Genomic DNA, 18822 nt, shown 5'->3' on the forward strand with positions numbered 1-18822 from the left:
ATTTCCCACTTTGCTATTGTTTATTTGCATGGTCTCTGTCTGGTTCTGTGATTGTTTCTGTCTGCTCAATAATTAATTTTGCTGGGTGTAAACTAATTAAGGTGGTGGGATATAATTGGTTAGCTAATCATGTTAAAATATGTTAGGATTGGTTAGGTAAATTTCAGTAAAATGATTGGTTAAGGTACAGCTGAGAATATTACTGTATAAATTAGGGGCAAACAGGAAGTAAGTTGAGATTCGAAAATAAGGAACGGGAACTCGGATTTAAGCTTGCTGGAAGTTCACCCCAATAAACATCGAATTGTTTGCACCTTCGGATTTTGGGTATTGTTACTCTCTGTTTACACAAGAAGGACCAGGGAAGTGGGAGGGTGAAGGAATAAGTCCTCTAACAAGAGTAAGGGATTACAAGACTGTGTCCTTAGAGAAGAGGCCTATGTTGTGTGTTTCAGTGTGTTTTTTTAAAATGCTGAATATGCAAATTTTAATTTGAGAGGATGCTCCATCCTTAAGGCAAATACAGTTCACAAGTCTCTTAAGCTGACAGTACGGCGAAGACAGCTGACAAGAAAATATCCCAGCATAAATTTTTATTAAATTTGAGTATTTTCCCAGAAGCCCAAGAAATTCACAATCTTATTTCATTTACAGAAGGATCGCATAGCCAGACTATACTTTTTTGGTCTGCAGATGTACATGAACGCATACAGGGTGAAGCTCATTTCTATGTATAGAGGATCCTCACCAAGTGATGCACAGCCCTTGTGCAGGGCGTCTGCACAGGGGTAAATCTTACTCACAATGAACTGAATTACCCCATTTAGAAAATGCCACTGTTTTTTCTATTTCAATTTACAATAATCAGCCACTCAGAAGAATCATGACTTTATTTAGCATGGTTTTAAATAGTATTTTTAAAGCTCTCCTCTCACTACTTTTTCATGCTATTTGATTTTTAACTCTAAATACACTACCAAGCCCTGAGCAGCCCAGAACTACCAGGGTTTGCCAGATGAGTGACTTCAGTGTTGGTCCAAGTGGCCACGTTTCCTGATGTGACATTCTATAATCATGCAGGGTACTAAAGCCTGTAGTGTATTTATATTCCTTTAAAAATTCAACTACATATTAAAAAATATAGGCTACATTTAAAAAAAACGTCATGGGTGTATAGAGATTAGATGTGGGAGGCAATAGACAGGGGTACTGATTTTGATAGAGCTAGTGATTTTAAACTGTGCAAGCATAAAAAGATTTATACACATGGCCAGACCTAATCTTGACTACGTTAGTTAAAATGGTACATCTTATCTGTATCATCTGCTTGCCTATGGTAAAAGTCTAGAAAAAACAGCAGACATGGTATGTAATAGACGGTGCACCATGATGTCAGACACATTTACAGTTACAGATAGTCCATATTTTAGAACAATAACCATACACCGTATTTAAGTTAAATGGATTTACCCTTCTGTCTATTTTGGGGCCAATTCTGTGAGATGTTGAGTTCCCTCAACTCTCTCAGTGGGAAGTAAGGGAGCTCACTTCTTCACAGCATTGGACTGCTTGCACCTCAATGATTTACTACACACCACTATGCCTTATTGCTCACTTTATTTAGAAAGGCTTCACAGGGTCCTGAAGTCTCACAAATACCCATCACGAGACCCAACAGGTGAGCTGAGGAATGACACTGCATAGAATAGGCTTCCCCCTATTTTGACATCTTCCTCCCACTTAAAGCAACAGCGCTCCAAATGTACAAAGTCTACATGGAAGAGGTGCTGTAAATGGAACATGGTGTCACAAAGGATCAACTAGATTCCTCCCCACACCCCATTTGATCATGGTTTCTGATCATTTCTTCTCTGCCACAGCTAAATTCAAAGGAGAGAATCTAAAGCATAAAAACTTTAGCAACATTCTTTCTTATATTCTAGATAGATTACAAATATAGTCCAGACTACAAGATTCTATAAAAATCAGACTCCCACATATTACAAACCTCCCAAACAAATACAAAAAACATCCTCCCCACGTCAAATAAACCAAACACAAAATCTTATATGATCCCCAATAGGTTTAACAGTAAAGTTACCTCTGCTATTGGCTATGGCAATCCCGCATCTAAATCCCTTCATCAGATTAATTATTTATATTCACGTTTGGTCTCGGCAATAACAGATTTATTACATTGCTAAGCAAAACTGAACTGGATAAACTGAGTAATACTCTCGATCAGCAAACACACAGTGGCAAAGCGGCATGTTTTCCATCTGGAGTAACAGAACCTAATGAAATCTCCATTTTTATTAAACCATGGAGAATTAAGGCAAAAGCAACATATATCATTTTTAAAGGCCAGTTTTATTGATTTGGTAGCGTGAATCCTAAAAACTCGAATCTCTTCTTTCTACAATGTATTCACTGATGCAGTCTGACTGGCTTTTTGACAGAGGGCTCACTTGCGAGGCTGGTTGATGTGCTGATTGACATGTTGTGGATGAGGAAGCTTTTCCACAGAGGGATGAGGTTTTTGGTGAGCCACCTGAGCTGCAGCTGGAGGGAAGTCTTTATCACCCTGTTAAAGAATACACCAGGAAAAATACAAACATTTAAAAAACATGCCAACCAGTGCAAACTGATAGTATTTTGTTTTTATTTAAAGCATAAAGAACATATGAAAAACACTGTGGGTCCCTCTATTTCCTTTCTTCCTTTGCAGACAAACTGCATGCATTCTATCTTGGCATTTTTAACAGGGATTTTGTAAACTTAAAAAAAAAAAAAAAAAAAAAAGTCACACTTCTGTCTGAAAATTTTCACCTACTGTTGTTCCAAGTAGCACCTAAAATGACTGTATCTTACAGATTGGAGAGAGAAGATTTTTCTGTTTTTGATTTCTGCAGTGTCAGCGCTTTGTGTAAAGTCAGGCTATGTCTACACTACAATCTATGTTGGGAAAACGTATGTTGCTCAGTGGTGTGAATAAACCGCCCCTTGAGCGACATAAGTTATACTGACATAAGTGCTCATGTGCACAGCGCTGTTGGCGGGAGAGCTTCTTCCGCTGACATAGCTACTGCCACGCGTTGAGATGGTTTTATGTCGATGGCAGAGCTCTCTCACATCGGCACAGAGCGTCTTCACCAGACGCGCTGCAGTAGCGCAGCTGTATGTTTAGACATGGCCTCAGTTACTCTGATTATTATGCTCAGTTTCCTTATTTGTGACAATTTTTTTTAAACAGCAGCAAGGGAGGGGAAAACATTTTAAAAACAGGAGAAAGTAGTTTGTTACACCATACAAATAAACAGAATTCTGCCAGGGGAGCTGCATAGTCAAACTGCTTTTAACTCTCTAGTATAAACATAGCTTAGATTTCAAGTTTAAAATGTCCCTTTTAAAGAAGCATTGGTCCCACCTGTGCCATCATCACCTAACACCTACTCTGCAAAACCAGCCCAATTGCAGTAGTACGTATTTGCTGTACAATCAGCAAGGAATCAGGCAGCTGCTTATTTCTGTTTGTGAAGTCATCCCTGTCAACCCTTTGAAAAGCAATGGAGGACAATCATTAGCATCCAAAGGGGCAGGGACTAGGGAGGGAACATCACCATATCCCTGTCTAAAAGCTGGGGAAGAATCTAATTTTCTTATGTTTAGGCCAGAAACACTTTAACTTCTGTTCACTGGCAGATGACAATGTTGTACAAAGTGATTTTATACAAAACAGAAATCCTATGTCCACTTTATTTTCCCTCCATTTTACCCTAATGTCCCCTCTCTATCTTGTCAAGTTTGCCTTTGCTCTTTCAGGGCCATATTGTTCATTAGAGCGATGAGGTGGGAGAGGTGATATACTTTATTGGACCATTTCTATTGCTGAAAGACAAACTTTTGAGCTACGGAGAGCTTCTCTTCAGGTCTGAGAGAGGTACTCAGTGTCACAACTAAATACACGGTGAAACAGATTAACATAAGTAAACACATTCTAAGAAGGAGAGCTCTGTGTGGCTTGAAAGCTAGTCTCTTTCACCAACAGAAATTGGTCCAATAAAAGATATTACCTTACCCACCTAGTCTAGTCTATGAGACCATTAAAGGTGAAGTGCCTATTAACACCTCTTCAGTCATAGGACAAAAACGGGGAACATAATGAGTTACATACTGTTGTAATAAGCTATGAATCCAGTGTTTTTAGTTAGACTGTGATATTTAGTGTCTAGCAAAGTTATGAATTTGTTTGTCTTTCGAAAGTGTTGTGCAGATTTCCCTTAGGACAAAAACTGAGAGGTCAGATATGAAATGACGTTTAGTGAAAGTGTTGGCCCATCAGTGATATGGTATTTGTCTTTTATCTCTTTTCTATGTGACTTCATTTGAAAGCATAATAATTGTCTGGTTTCACCCATACAGTTGTTGTTTAGATATTTAGTGCACTGGATGAGGTACACCACAAGGTGCGATAGGCATAATGGATCTTAAAAGGTCTGTTGTGGGAGGTACTGGTCATCGTAGCAGTGGAAATAGGTAGGCAGGTTTTGCATCTGTTGATCTGACAGGGTCCAGTGCTCTTTTGAGTTGGTGTGTCCTGGTCTGTGGGGCGCTTGCTTCTGATGAGCTTACTGAGATCAGGGGGTTGTTTGAAGGCCAGAAGAGGGGGGCTGGGAAAGATTTCTTTCAGGTCCCCATTAAGTATGGGCTGTAATTGTTTAAAGATGCCTTGTATGGGTTACAGTGTTGGGCAGCAGGTGACAACTACCGGTGTGAGGTCGGAGGGTTTTTTCCCCCCCTGTATTGAAGTGGGTTCTCTCGGGGAATTTGGATGGCCTGTTCCATGATACAATCTACTTCTCTGGTGGAGTGTCCTTGTTTGACAAAGGCAGTTTTTAGAGTGTTAAGGTGTGTATCTTGCACTTTCTCCTCTGAGCATATTCTGCGGTATCCGAGGGCCTGGCTGTAGATAACAGATCGCTTGGTGTGTTTGGGGAGGATCTGTGAAGGTGGGTGTGGTGATCCGTGGGTTTCTTGTACATAGTTGTCTGAAGGGTTCCATTGTTGAAGCTGATCCTCGTGTCTTGGAAGTTGAGGCTGGTGTGGGAGTGTTCTAGAGAGAGTTTAATGGACAGGTGGTGGTTGTTGAAGTTGTGGTGAAGATCTATGAGGGAGATTAGGTCGTCTGTCCAGAGGATGAAAATATCATCAATGTATCTCAGGTATATCATTGGTTTTGTGGTGCATTTGTCCAGAAATTCTTCCTCATGGGGGCCCATGAACAAGTTGGCATATTGGGGAGCCATTCTAGTACCCACAGCTGTTCCCATGACTTGGGACAAAGTGTTTGCTGTTGCCTGTAAAATTGTTATGGGTGACAATGAAATGGATGAGTTTGGTAATGTGTTTTGGATGGATATCTGAGTGTTGTCCTTTGTCTTGTAGATATTTAAGGCAGGCAGTGATGCCATCATTGTGAGGGATGTTGGTGTATAGGTGTCAAGGACAGTTGTCAAGGAAGGTTGTAATGTTGCAGAGTTTGGGGAGGAAGTCGGTTGTGTCATGGAGGAAGCTGTCCCTTTGTGCGGTGATTATTTGAGGATGGTTTCTATGAGTCCTGATATTCCTTCAATAAAAGTGCCATGCCCAGATATGATGGGTCTGCCTGGGTTCCCCTGTTTATGTATCTTGGGAAGCATGTACAAGGTCTCTGGGGGCAGCTCATGGGGGATGAGGTTGTAGAGTTTTTCTTGGAGTTGCTTGGGGAAGCATGTGATGATATCCTTAAATTCCTGGGTGAACTGTGGTGTGTGTGTGGGTCTCTGGGTTCTTTATAGTAGGTGATGTCAGAGAGTTGGTGGTTGGGCTCGCTGATGTAGTCATCACAGCTGAAGACTAGAATGGTGCACCTTTTGTCTGCTGGTTTGATCACTATCTGATGGCTGGATTTCAGGGACAGTGTTGCTGTTCTCTCAGCAGTGGAGAGACTGTGGTGGATGTGATGTTTAAGGATTTCAGTCAATTTTTTTCCTGAAGCTATCAATGTAATGATCGAGTGTGTTGTTTTTGTCTACTGTGGGGTGTCCAGTCAGATGATTCTATGTGGGTGAAACCAGACAATCACTGCGCTCTTGCATGAACTCTCACAGAAAAATGATAAAAGACAAAAACCTTGTATCACTTGTGGGTGAACACTTTTCACAAAACAATCACATGATATCTGACCTCTCAGATCTCATCCTCAAAGGAAACCTGCACAGATGAGTCTGGGAATTTAAATTCATAACTCTGCTAAACACTAAAACTCATGGTCTTAATAAAGACACTGGATTTTATGGCTTATTACAACAATCTGTAACTCACTAACCCCCTTTTCTGGCCAAAGACTAGGGAGATGCTCTCAGGCCACTTCACCTTGAATGGTCTCTTAGAACATGTGTTAACTACTTATGCTAAACAACTGTTCCAACTTGTATTTAGTTGTGATACTCTGAGTACCTTTCCTAGACCTGAAGAGCTCTGTGTAGTTCGAAATCTTGTCTTTTTCACCAACAGAAGTTGGTCCAATGAAAAATATTATCTCACCCACCTTGTCTCTCTAATATCCTGGGATAAACACAGCTACAACAACACTGCAAACATTAGTCTAACTATAATTTTCACCATTAAATTGCTTCATTTAATCCCTCTCTGCACTAAATTTTTCTCTTTTTTGAAGATATTTTCTTCTCTGAACTGATATTTTCCCCTTTTTTTCCCCCTCTGCTATCATTGATTTTTTTTTTTGTATCCTCTCCTACTTCCCTCTCACATATACTTGAGATGGCGGCCTGAATGCAGGTCTTGTTAACACACTAAATATGACTGATGAGTGTTTTAGAGGACAAGCGGTCGCCAAAGTGGGTCCATCACTGTCCTCCAGAAATGTTTCTCTGCCATGCAGAGAACTACTTTGTATCTGGCTGAAGGATGTGGTTGCCAAAGTGGCTCCCAGTTCAAACACTGGGCTTTTTTTGGTGGTGGCGAACTGACAAAGTCTGAGGATCAAGGCAGCCACAGTAGAGCCTGGAGGTGCAGTACTGCCTGCCTGAGCTATAGAGTGCAAATCATTGGCTGCAAGCATGCTGCAGGTCACCATAGTAACCTACCAAGGAGTCAAGTGTTTCCTAAAGAGCAAGATACAAGCTAGAGGAAGGAAAAGTAGCAAGATAACTAAGGAAAGGACTTCCCTTCTATTTTCACTAGGCCTGGACCTTGTAGACTTACAAAGTCCAGGTCCCCTTTTTTTTGTTATGCTCAGCAACAAAAAAAGGATGTTTGTATGTCATCAAGGCAAAATGTCACAATTTTAGAGATGACAAAGTGAGACTAAAGCTTCTAAATTGTAATGCAAATGTTTTTGGCTGTAAACAAACAAACAACCCCCCAAAACATCTCAGGATGAAATCCTAAAAGGCACAGTAATGTTGAGCTTTATGCAGGGGAAGGCCAGCACAACTATATCACTGAAATACACACCCAGTCTCATTCTGAGGCCAGCACTTCTCTGCTACTCTAGCTCAAGGGCTTCAGCAAATGGCAGCAGCCCATTCTTGGCACTTCAGATCTTGTGGCTATACCACTTCCCCAGTATGGATCTATCCCAATTACCACCATCAGGCTGGGTTGGCATGGAAACCTTTCACAGTTCACACGGAGCATGTGCTTGGCCTCTCCACTGGCACCCACTACAGTTCCATTGCAGGACTTAAGTCTTGCAGAGGACATTGCGGTGGCCAGGCACATACAAGAGTGCAAATTCTTCCTAACTGATTCTGACAAGACTATTCACAGCAGCTTGACCACTGATTAAATGGTCCTCTGGCTCCAGACCCAGAAAATAAATGAAACTGACCAACTGAGCACTGCAGTCTAGTAAGGGCGTGGGGTCTGGGTTAAACAAAACATAACTGTAACAAATTTATTTACACTCATTTAACCCACGCTTAGCTTAGTTTCACCTCACCAATTGGTGGTAATATGGTTGATACAAGCTTGGGTAATTCATTCTGAGTATATAGGGAGATTATGTTACATTCCATACACTGACAATTACAGTGAGTTTGGGCATAAATTATTATTAAATTCTTGGCAAATTAATGTTAATCACATCATGTTGATATTCATGCCTTAGCTCTATTATAATTATAGGAAGCAACTAAAACACATATTTATCATTTTTGAGCACTGACAGTTGTTAGAAAAAAGTTAATCCAGAAGAAACTAGACTGTGAAACATTTACATCAGTATGCTCACAAGTAATCCCATTGACTTTAATGGACTATTTACATGAAAGGTGCTCACATTTGTAAGTAAGGGTTGCACTTGTAGCCCTATGTATGTGCACAGTGATGGAGCTAATAATATTAATGTAGGCAATTGCACTTGTTTCAGGATTCTCATTACTTGATTACATCTATGCATCTCCCCACAATATAATTTTAACGAGAAGTTTATGTCTGAGATGCAATAAGGATGCAAGTGCTTCTATACATCACATGCACAGAGTTAGATCGTGCAGTTGGATCTGTGTGGATGGACTCTTATGCTTGTGTGGTGCCCATTTGACTTCAGCAGGTGTCTATCCACATGGATCAAGCTACTGGAGATGGTCCGTATGTAACAAGTTTTGAAAAAAGTGATGCAGTAGCATCAACGATACAGGACAAAGTCCAATAGCTTCACATTTTTAAACTCACAAACTAAAACAGTAGAAACAATTTCAATATATCTATTCATCCATAACCTAATCAAATAAAAAATACTTAAGCAGGCTTAAATAAAGTATAAATATAAACCCCAATCAAGTCAAATATGAGAGGAAAGGGAAAAGATCACAATTAAAAATTTTTCTCTAATCAGTGATGAAATGAAAAGGCTCTTAATCAAAGGACTGAAAAGAAATTAACATGTAAACTCACTCTTGCAATGACACCGGAGATGAACACCGTTGGTTTAGGTGGGCTGGAAAATAAGAAAGATTATAGTTATTTAATTGATTTGTTCAACTTTACGTACCCTCAGGGGAAAAAGAACACAGGTACAGCAGCACAATTATTTTCTGCCATGACATTTTTAAAGAGGCTACATAATGGCAAATCTGAATCTGATGGATTTTTTTCTTATATTCTCACCATGACCTTTCAGTATTCACTGTGCTCTGATGATGCATGAAATTCAAAAGCAGGTTTGTATGTCCTGCAAAAAGCTTGTGTGTACTGGACCTGCTATGCTTTGTCAACCTGCCACCACACACCATCATGTGAACCACGCTTCCTGCTGCTTTAAAAAAACAAGAGGGCGGGTGTGGCCAGGAGCAATACGTGAGTTTAAAAAAAGGGAATTTTTGACATCACAATTGTTTTAAAACACCTCTTCCAATTGCAAGCTTTCCAATGCCTTTTGGGAATTCTGGTCTTCTGTGTCATATTATTCAAAGAACTTGTTCATACAAGGTACCCAGCCCCTTGAACTCCCAATGAAGGTAACAAACTGAGAACTCATGCTAGGTTTGTGCTTTTTTTTTTTTATTTGGTCGTACTCTGTCTTGCTCTTGCCAAAGAAATTACACTGAAGATTCTGTAAGTCTTTAAAATCGCCTTCCTAATCAATTTAGTTCAAGAGCTGTTTGAGGATAGCATTTCAGATGGTATAGCAGAACTAACTAATGAGACAGTTGAGACAAAAATTAGGAATACTCGTTTCCTGATATTCCTCAGATTTAATTCACCCTTCTTAAATTCCAGCCCTGGCTTCTACCAGCACTGCCCAGTACTAGGGTGTAATAGCCTACCATAAACTTCAGCTAAATCACAGAAATCCTTAATGCTAACTGTAGTATAGACAGCTACATTAACAAATCCTATAGAACCACTGCAGCAAAAGAAAAACAACCCAAATGGTAACAAGCAATCGTTTTAATTTTTTTCCCCACAGTTAAGATCCATACTGAACTGATTTTAACTTACATACCAGTGTCATTTTCCTCTGACAGCAGCCTCTTGACTTCTCTCTTCTTGTCTAAAGTGGCCCAAATGCTCTAGTCTAATCCACCCATGCTATGTTAAAGAGTCAAAGGTGGCTTTATACCACTTTGTTTCCCTGCCTGTGGGGCCAACCTGATGCCAGTCCAACCCCCCAGTGAAAGGGACAGTAACCTGTCAGTAAGTGCACAGTCATATCCTATTTCTTCTTTAGCAGAAAAAAAGGAAACCTAGTAATAGCTATAAACTATTGGGTTACAGTATTATGTTTGTGTGCTACATTAAATCCACTGGCTCTCCTGTCCATTTCTGCTAGACCTCTTTGTCCCCTAAAGAACTTTGAAAATCAAGATCCTCAGCTTTTGTCTTTGAAGATCTGAATAACTATGACATGTGCCAATGCTGATTTAAAAGGATAACAAAAGGACATGGTACACTGAATCCGTAGTTCTCTCACTCTAATTCACAGGACCACTTTATGAGAGATCTTCTTACAGATGCACCTCCCATCCCGACCCCCTACTGCTTGGTTCTCAGAACTTTTAATTCTGTGAACCAGTAGACAAGCCCCAAAGCCTACAGTTTTAGAACCACTGCACTGAGACATTTACTGTGTTTGCAGTAGTCCAACATACACTACTGTTGCTCAGAAACACCTGCGAAAAATAGGGGTTGGGGGAGGTGAGCATGTCAGCAGACCCCAAGAAAGGAGCAGGCTATCATTGCTACATTTGTAACACACTTTCAAGTGCTTTAAATTCTATTGGTGTTTTATGCTAAGTATAACCTACATTTCTAGTATTTTATAACCTGTGATGGTTGCTTTGAGGATATATTTAATCTGATGAAAATCGGTTTGACAGATGTTGTTTTGAAGATGCAACATTACTTTTTCTAGGCTTTAATAAACAAAAAAGTGAAAAAAATATTACTGTTACTAAAATAGAATTCTTATACATGCTTTTACTATTTTATATTTGGTAGACACATTTATTTAAGTTTAAATAAAAGGTAAAGTAGTGCTTATTTAAGGAATACAAGGCTAAATTTGCCAGGATTGTTTAAAGTTCGTGAAAATACTTTCATAAGGAATTCTAGTTTTATTATAACGGGTGGAGAAAAAGCCCACATTTAAGATTGGAATGTATAAAGCACTTATTCCAATTTTATATGTGCAATACTGTCAAAAATTGCACCTTTTAAACCTCACAAATTTTAGTAGGTTCATTTGCACTGAAAGTATCCAAGTAAGATAGAGAGTTCTATTATTTCATAGTACAGAAGCTTAAACAAGGTGTTTACTAACATTACAAGAAAATTATAGAGAAGATAGAATACTTGAAAAGACCACTAAACTAGGCCTGGTCTACACTAGGAGGTTATGTCGAATTTAGCAGCTTTAACTCGAATTAACCTTGCACCCGTCCACACAATGAAGCTATTTAGTTCAACAGAGAGGTCTCTTAAATTTGATTTCTGTACTCCTCCCCAACGAGGGGAGTAGCGCTAAATTCGACATGGCCATGTCGAATTAGGCTAGGTGTGGATGGAAATCGATGTTAATAGCTCCGGGAGCTATCCCACAGTGCACCACTCTGTTGACGCTCTGGACAGCAGTCCGAGCTCGGATGCTCTGACCAGCCACACAGGAAAAGCCCCGGGAAAATTTGAATTCCTTTTCCTGTCTGGGCAGTTTGAATCTCATTTCCTGTTTGGACATCGTGGCGAGCTCAGCTGCACTGGCAACGATGCAGAGTTTGCCAGCAGAGGTGACCATGCAATCTCAGAATAGAAAGAGGGCCCCAACATGGACTGATCGGGAAGTTTTGGATCTGATCGCTGTGTGGGGCGATGAGTCCGTGCTTTTGGAGCTGCGATCGAAAAGATGGAATGCAAAGATCTACGAGAAGATCTCAAAAGCCATGACAGAGAGAGGGTACAGCCGGGATGCAACGCAGTGCCGCGTGAAAATCAAGGAGCTGAGACAAGCGTACCAGAAGACCAAAGAGTCAAACGGACACTCTGGATCCCAGCCCCAGACATGCCATTTCTACAAGGCACTGCATTCCATTCTAGGTGCGGCCGCCACCACTACCCCACCACTGACCGTGGACTCTGAGGATGGGATATTGTCGACGGCCGCTTCCTCGGAGATGTTAGCGGACAGGGAAGATGAGGAAGGTGAGGAGGAGGACCACGCAGTCGACAGCGCTTACAACGCTGATTTCCCAGACAGCCAGGATCTCTTCATCACCCTCACAGAGATCCCCTACCAGCCGTCCCCAGGTGTTAACCCAGACCCTGAATCAGGGGAAGGATCAGTCGGTAAAGTGTTTTAAACATGTAAACATTTATTTTGAACAGAACAGGAATATTAACAATGGGTTTTTCATGATTTGTTTGCCCATGGTGCTTAACATTTTAGTCCTTGGCAGTGCAACTACTGCAAAAGAATCTAACAATGTCCGGTTTATCATGATTAGTTTGCCCTAGGCGCTCTACTTTTTAGTCCTTGCCAGTGCAGCTACTGGAAAAGAAGGTCTATATGTCCGGGGATAGAGCTGAAATCCTCATGGGACATCTCCACGAAGCTCTCCTGGAGGTAATTGGAAAGCCTTTGCATGAGGTTCCTGGGGAGAGCGGCCTTATTGTGTCCTCCGTGGTAGGAAACTTTTCCTCGCCAGGCTATCATCAAGTACTCTGGGATCATTGCCTTGCAGAGCATGGAGGCATATGGCCCTGGTTTTTGCTGGCTTTCACGCAGCATGCGTTCTTTCTCGGTCTCAGAAATTCTCAGCAGAGTGATGTCGCTCATGGTGACCTGCTTAGAATTAGGGGAATGTTACTATTGGGACTGCTTGCCTGTTCCTTTACAGAACCGTCACCGGCGGTTTACAGCCACGCAGTGGAGGTGGGAGAGGGGCAGCATACAGGGATCTTTCCCGGGGACAGCCACGAGGGGGTGGAACAGGGGCAGAGTTCATGCTTGCCGGATTGCCAGCAGCAGGAACTGGCCAACGATAGGAGCATTGCTTTGAACGTGAAAGGAGGGCACTGCTATAATTTAAGTTTTAAGCAGCCAAAAGTCTACGGCTTACCATGTCAACCTGCTACCCGAATTCTGCTGTCCTGTCCTGCTTGTCTGATCTCCACTGCAAGACCCCAGGCACTGAATGCGAAGGCCGAAAATTCGACCTTGTCCTGAGTGCGCATGTGATAGGTGCTGTGCATGGTCTTGTTCACAGAGAAAGACTATGTTCATTGTTCACAAAAAATTATCTTTGTGAGGAATTCACTCCCTTTTTCCCATCCCACAGCTGTGAATGTCTCCCGACCTACCCTGGCATCCCGCTCGCAGAGGCTGGCGCAGATTAGACGGAGAAAGAAAAGGACATGGGACGACATGTTCTCAGAACTTATGGGCTGCTCCCGAGCCGATGCGGCCCAGCAGACCCAGTGGAGGGAGAACATGTCGCAATACCAGCGAGCACACAGCAAACGGGAGGAGAGGTGGTGGCAGGAAGACCAGCAGGCAACTCAAAAGCTGCTTGGACTAATGAGGGAGCAAACGGACACGGTCCGGCACCTTGTGGATGTTCTGCAGGACCGGAGGCAGGAGGACAGAGGGGAAGGGGGTTGGAAATTGGAGAGGACAGTCACCTTTACCAGGGTACAGACACGGGGGCAGGTTCAGCAGAAGGTCACACACACATTGCAGTCACTAGGCACCCTGGTCAGTCTGGGAGGTGGTTTTCATGTTCTGTGTGGGGGGGTCTATGTGAGTTTGTGGCAGGGGAGGGCGGATAGAGATCTTATGCAGCGGTCCTTATCCTGGATCAGAGAGCCACGCAGCAGGGGATCTGTAACCGTCCTCCCCCGCCACAAAGTCACATAGTCCCCACACACAGAGTCCCGAAAAGGAGGGGTGGCAGGCTCCGTTGAAACAGCCAGTCCACCACTGCGGACCACTCTAGGAGCAGCCTGTCATTCCTCGAGTTTAGAAGCGTTCTTTCCATCACTACGTCCACTCCCCACCACAGTCTGCATCCCAGTTTCAACACTTTACCGCGAAATCCGTAATAAATAAAATGGATTTTTGTTCATTAACAAACTTTGTTCATTAACAAAGTTTCATTTATTTTATTTTTAAACGTGTGTTGGAAGGGGGGGGACGGGGTGAATGGGGTATGTAGCTGGAAAGGATAGTCAACAGTAAGTGGGTAAAGAAACGGGGGCAGGTTCAGCTTCTCTTTAAACAAACTTAATAGTCACAGGTTACCCTGCTCACTGAGGAACCTAGCTTTCAAAGCCTCCCGGATGCACAGCGCGTCCCATTGGGTTCTTCTAATCGCACAGCTGTCTGGCTGGGCGTAATCAGCAGCCAGGCTATTCGCCTCAACCTCCCACCCTGCCATAAAGGTCTCCCCCTTGCTCTCACAGAGATTGCGGAGCACACAGCAAGCTGCAATAACAATGGGGATAATGGTTTCGCTGAGATCAGACCGAGTCAGTAAGCTTCTCCATCTCCTCTTGAGACGTCCAAAAGCACACTCCACCACCATTCTGCACTTGCTCAGAAGGTAGTTGAAGAGTTCTTTTTCACTGTCCAGGGCGCCTGTATAGGGCTTCATGAGCCAGGGCATTAGCAGGTAGGCTGGGTCCCCGAGGATCACTATAGGCATTTCCACATCCCCAACAGTTATTTTCTGGTCTGGGAAGTAAATACCTTCCTGCAGCCGTCTAAACAGACCAGAGTTCCTGAAAACACGAGCGTCATGAACCTTGCCTGGCCATCCTACGTTGATGTTTGTAAAACGTCCCCTATGGTCCACCAGTGCTTGCAGCACCATTGAAAAGTAGCCCTTTCGGTTAATGTACTGGCTGGCCTGGTGGTCCAGTCCCAGGATAGGGATGTGAGTTCCATCTATAGCCCCACCGCAGTTTGGGAATCCCATCGCGGCGAAGCCATCTATGATCACCTGCACGTTTCCCAGGGTCACTACCTTTGAGAGCAGTAGCTCAACGATTGCATTGGCTACTTGCATCACAGCAACCCCCACGGTAGATTTGCCGATGCCAAAGTGATTCGCGACTGACCAGTAGCTGTCTGGTGTTGCAAGCTTCCAGAGGGCTATGGCCACTCGCTTCTGGACAGTCAGGGCTGCTCGCATCCGGGTGTCCTTGCGCTTCAGGGCAGGGGACAGCAACTCACAAAGTTCCAGGAAAGTTCCCTTCCACATACGAAAGTTTCGCAGCCACTGTGATTCATCCCAGACCTGCAGCACTATGCGGTCCCACCAGTCCGTGCTTGTTTCCGGGCCCAGAATCGCCATTCCACAGCATCAACATGACCCATTGTCACCATGATGTTCACGGCGTGGGGTCCCATGCTTTGTGAGAGGTCTGTGCCACTCTCAGACTTCATGTCCTCACCGCGCTGCCGTAGCCTCCTCGCCCGATTTCTCAGCAGCTGCCTCTGGAAAAGGTGCCTCTGGATGATAAGGTGCGAGGTGTTGACAACGGCCATAACTGTAGCGATGGTCGCAGCGGGCTCCATGCTCGCAGTGCTGTGTCACTCACCAGAAAAGTGCGTGAACTGATTGCTTGCCGACGCTTTCAGGGAGGGAGGGCGGTAGTGACGGTTGGATGACGAGAGTTACCCAAAACCACCCTCGACACATTTTTTTCCCCAGCAGGCATTGGGGGCTCAACCCAGAATTCCAATGGGCAGCGGGGACTACAGGAACTGTGGGATAGCTGCCCACCGTGCACCGCTTCCAATGTCGACGCTTGCCCCGTTAGTGTGGACTCACAAAGTCAAATTACTGTCCTTAGTGTGGATACACACATTCGACTTTGTAATATCGATTCCACATATTCGATTTAAGTACAATCGAACTATTCTCGTAGTGTAGACATACCCTTAGATGAAATAAGGTATTACGAATACTAAAATCTTATGTCTTCATTCTGTAGGGGTTTTAAATCTGTGAGTTCAAGTCTCACAGATATACTATAAAGAATGACCATATGCTGGGGTTAAAAATTAATAATATGAAAGTCCCTAGAGAACGCATAATATTACATTATTTTAAGGGAGAGACTGCATAATTCAGTATTTGAACCCTGTTGTACACATTGATGATGCTCATTATCTTTATAGAGTTAATTAGTTGGGAGATAGGAGCATGAAGAAAAAGTGCAAGAAACAGAAAACAAAGAAATAAATTGCTAACTTCCAACATGGGAGAACTTCAACTTTCCATACTAGGACCAGTGTTGTTTCATATCTTTATCAGTGTTGTGGAAAAAGGGATAAATAGTGAGATGGTAAAATTCGGCAGCTAACACAATTACTTTAGGAAGTCAAGATTAGAAAAAAATTGTGAGAAATTCTCCACTGCCCTCACAGAGCTAGATGATGGAGAAGCACAGCGACAGATGAAATTCAGTGCAGACTAATGCAAAGCCCTGAACACCAGAAGGAATAATTTGAGCTACTGATATATTGTGCACTGGTGGTTAGAAAACCAAACAAAAATGTTAGGATGAATAAAGAAGGGAATAGAAACAATACTGAAAATGTTAATTATAACCCTTGTTTAGAATACTGCATTCAATCCTGGCCACTCCACAGCGAGAGAGACAGATGAAATCGAAAGGGTACAGAGATGGGAAAGGATCAGAAGCATGGAGCGCTTTCCATATTAGAGATTGAGGCAGCACATTTAAAACTGATAAAAGAAAGTACTTTTTAAAGAGCGCATAATTAATCTACAGATATCATTGCAAGAAGGTATTATTGAGGCAAGGAGTTTAGTATGATTCAAAAACAGAATTAGACATTTATATGACGTGAACACATCCATAATCACGATCAGTTAGGATACAAAAATGTAAAATGTCTTTGAACCCTCATGCTCTAGGGCATAAGTTACCTCTATGTGATGGAGGCTAAGAAGAAACTTCCTCTATGATCAGGTAGGTTACACTTTCACATGTCATTGTCCTTCCTGGGTTCAACTGATAGTATACCTGAACCATCTAAAACCATGCAGTACTATGTGTCTGAGCAGAAGCAGAGTTCTCAAAAGATTTCCAGTCTGCCAACACTGAATCAAGTTGTCAAACCTCAAGGAGGACACTTGGAGAGAAATATAAGCGCACACTTTTCTACGGGGCTAGGAGAGTTTGAGACAAATGGGAAAATGATAAATATTTTGCTAAACAAGAGGGTGCTCTCTCCTAAACAGGGATGATTGGCACACAGGTGTTCTCCCCTAAGAGAAGGGAAGTAGAGCCAAACCTATAAAGGTCTTGAAATCCAATTTCTAGGCTCCTTGGTGATCTACAAAGCCCCTGCTCAGCTGCCGCCTAACCCGGTAGGTGCCAAAACTCGGTACCTAAGTTTCTGATGTGAACATTCCCTAGACACCTAAGTTTCTGAGTCTGGGCATGTGCACTGCTGCCTCCCTCTAGGTGTCCTAAGGCCTAAGCCCCAGCACAATCCACAAACTGGGAGAAGACAGGCAGAGGAGCACTGTCGCCAGCAGCGCTGTGAGCACTCCTAACTCCACACAAAAGAGCAGGAGACAGATGACCTCTCTCATAATCTTTCATCCAGGGGTTTGGGTGCTCAACTGGGACATGGTAGACCCAGGTTTTAGTGTTGCTTCTGCCTAATAAGGTGGGACTTGAAAAGGGAAAAATCAACTACATTTCTTAGGTGAATGCCCTAACTCACTGGTCTATGACATATTCTGATGTGGGTCTTTCTCAAACCCTCCTGTTGAAGCTGGTCTACTTTAAATAACTGTATAATTAAACAGTAATTGTACAAGACTTGCTATATAACCTCCAGTTTAGTGGTCAGAACACATACCTGAGAGATGGCAGATTCCCTGCTCAAATCCCTTCTCTTCATCTAAAGAGACTTGAACTAAGCTCTCACTCATACTCTAGATGAGTTTCCTAACCACTGTTCTACAGGTTATGAGAGAGGGCATTCGGCCATCTTGTGTGGAGTTAGGCACCTGCATAACTCATTCTCGCAAGAAACAGCTTAGTCACCTAAGTCACCTGACTCCAGGACAGGGGTTCCTGGCTTGGACTGCAAGCAGAGCTAGGCACCTCCCTGCATCCCAGATTTAAGGGCTGAACTACCTGAGAGGGGCAGGGCATCGCCCACAGGTAGGGCCCTACCAAATTCACAGTCCATTTTGGTCAATTTCAGTCATAGGATTTTTTAAATAGTAAATTTCATGATTTCAGCTATTTAATTCTGAAATTTCAGTGTTGTAATTGTAGAGGTCCTACAATTGTGGTGGGGTCACAAAGTTATGGGGGAGGAGGGTTTGCAGTACTGCTACTCTTACTTCTGCGCTGCTGCTGGCAACGGTGCTGCCTTCAGAGCTAGGCAGCTGGACACCAGTGGCTGCGGGCTAGGATCCCAGCTTTGAAGGCAGAGCCACTGCCAGCAGCGGCGCAGAAGGATGACATGGTATGGTCTTGCCACCCTTACTTCTATACTGCTGCCTGCAGGGCTGGGCCCTCAGTCAGCAGCTGCCACTCTCCGGCCACCCAGATCTGAAGGCAGCAGTGCAGAAGTAAGGGTTGCATGTTATGGTATTGCCACCCTTCTTTTTGAGCTGCTGGTGGTGAGGCGTTGCCTTCAGAACTGGGCGCCTGGCCAACAGCTGCTGCTCTCCGGCCACCCAGGTCTGAAGGCAGCACAGAAGGGTGGCAATACTACGACCTCCCTGCAACTCCCTTTTGGGTCAGGATCCCCAATTTGAGACC

At 43.2% G+C, this 18822-nt stretch overlaps 1 protein-coding gene across 3 annotated transcripts in view; it reads right to left on the reverse strand.

Annotated features, from left to right (window-relative positions):
• Positions 1-578: 578 nt before the first annotated feature.
• The window catches only part of DAP (death associated protein), a 116581-nt gene continuing 98337 nt past the window's right edge, over positions 579-18822 (reverse strand). For 2 of the 3 annotated variants that reach the window (XM_034761539.1, XM_034761540.1), the window contains exons 3-4: positions 8962-9004; positions 579-2584 (exon numbers count right to left, since the gene is read on the reverse strand). In XM_034761539.1, the coding sequence (XP_034617430.1) occupies positions 2465-2584; positions 8962-9004 (163 nt within the window). In that variant the 3' untranslated portion in view covers positions 579-2464. Of the gene's footprint in view, positions 2585-7894; positions 7930-8961; positions 9005-18822 lie in introns of all 3 variants that reach the window. The other variant, XM_034761541.1, reaches the window with a different exon arrangement.

Source organism: Trachemys scripta, chromosome 2 (assembly GCF_013100865.1).
Source record: "Trachemys scripta elegans isolate TJP31775 chromosome 2, CAS_Tse_1.0, whole genome shotgun sequence".
NCBI classification, from domain to species: domain Eukaryota; kingdom Metazoa; phylum Chordata; order Testudines; family Emydidae; genus Trachemys; species Trachemys scripta.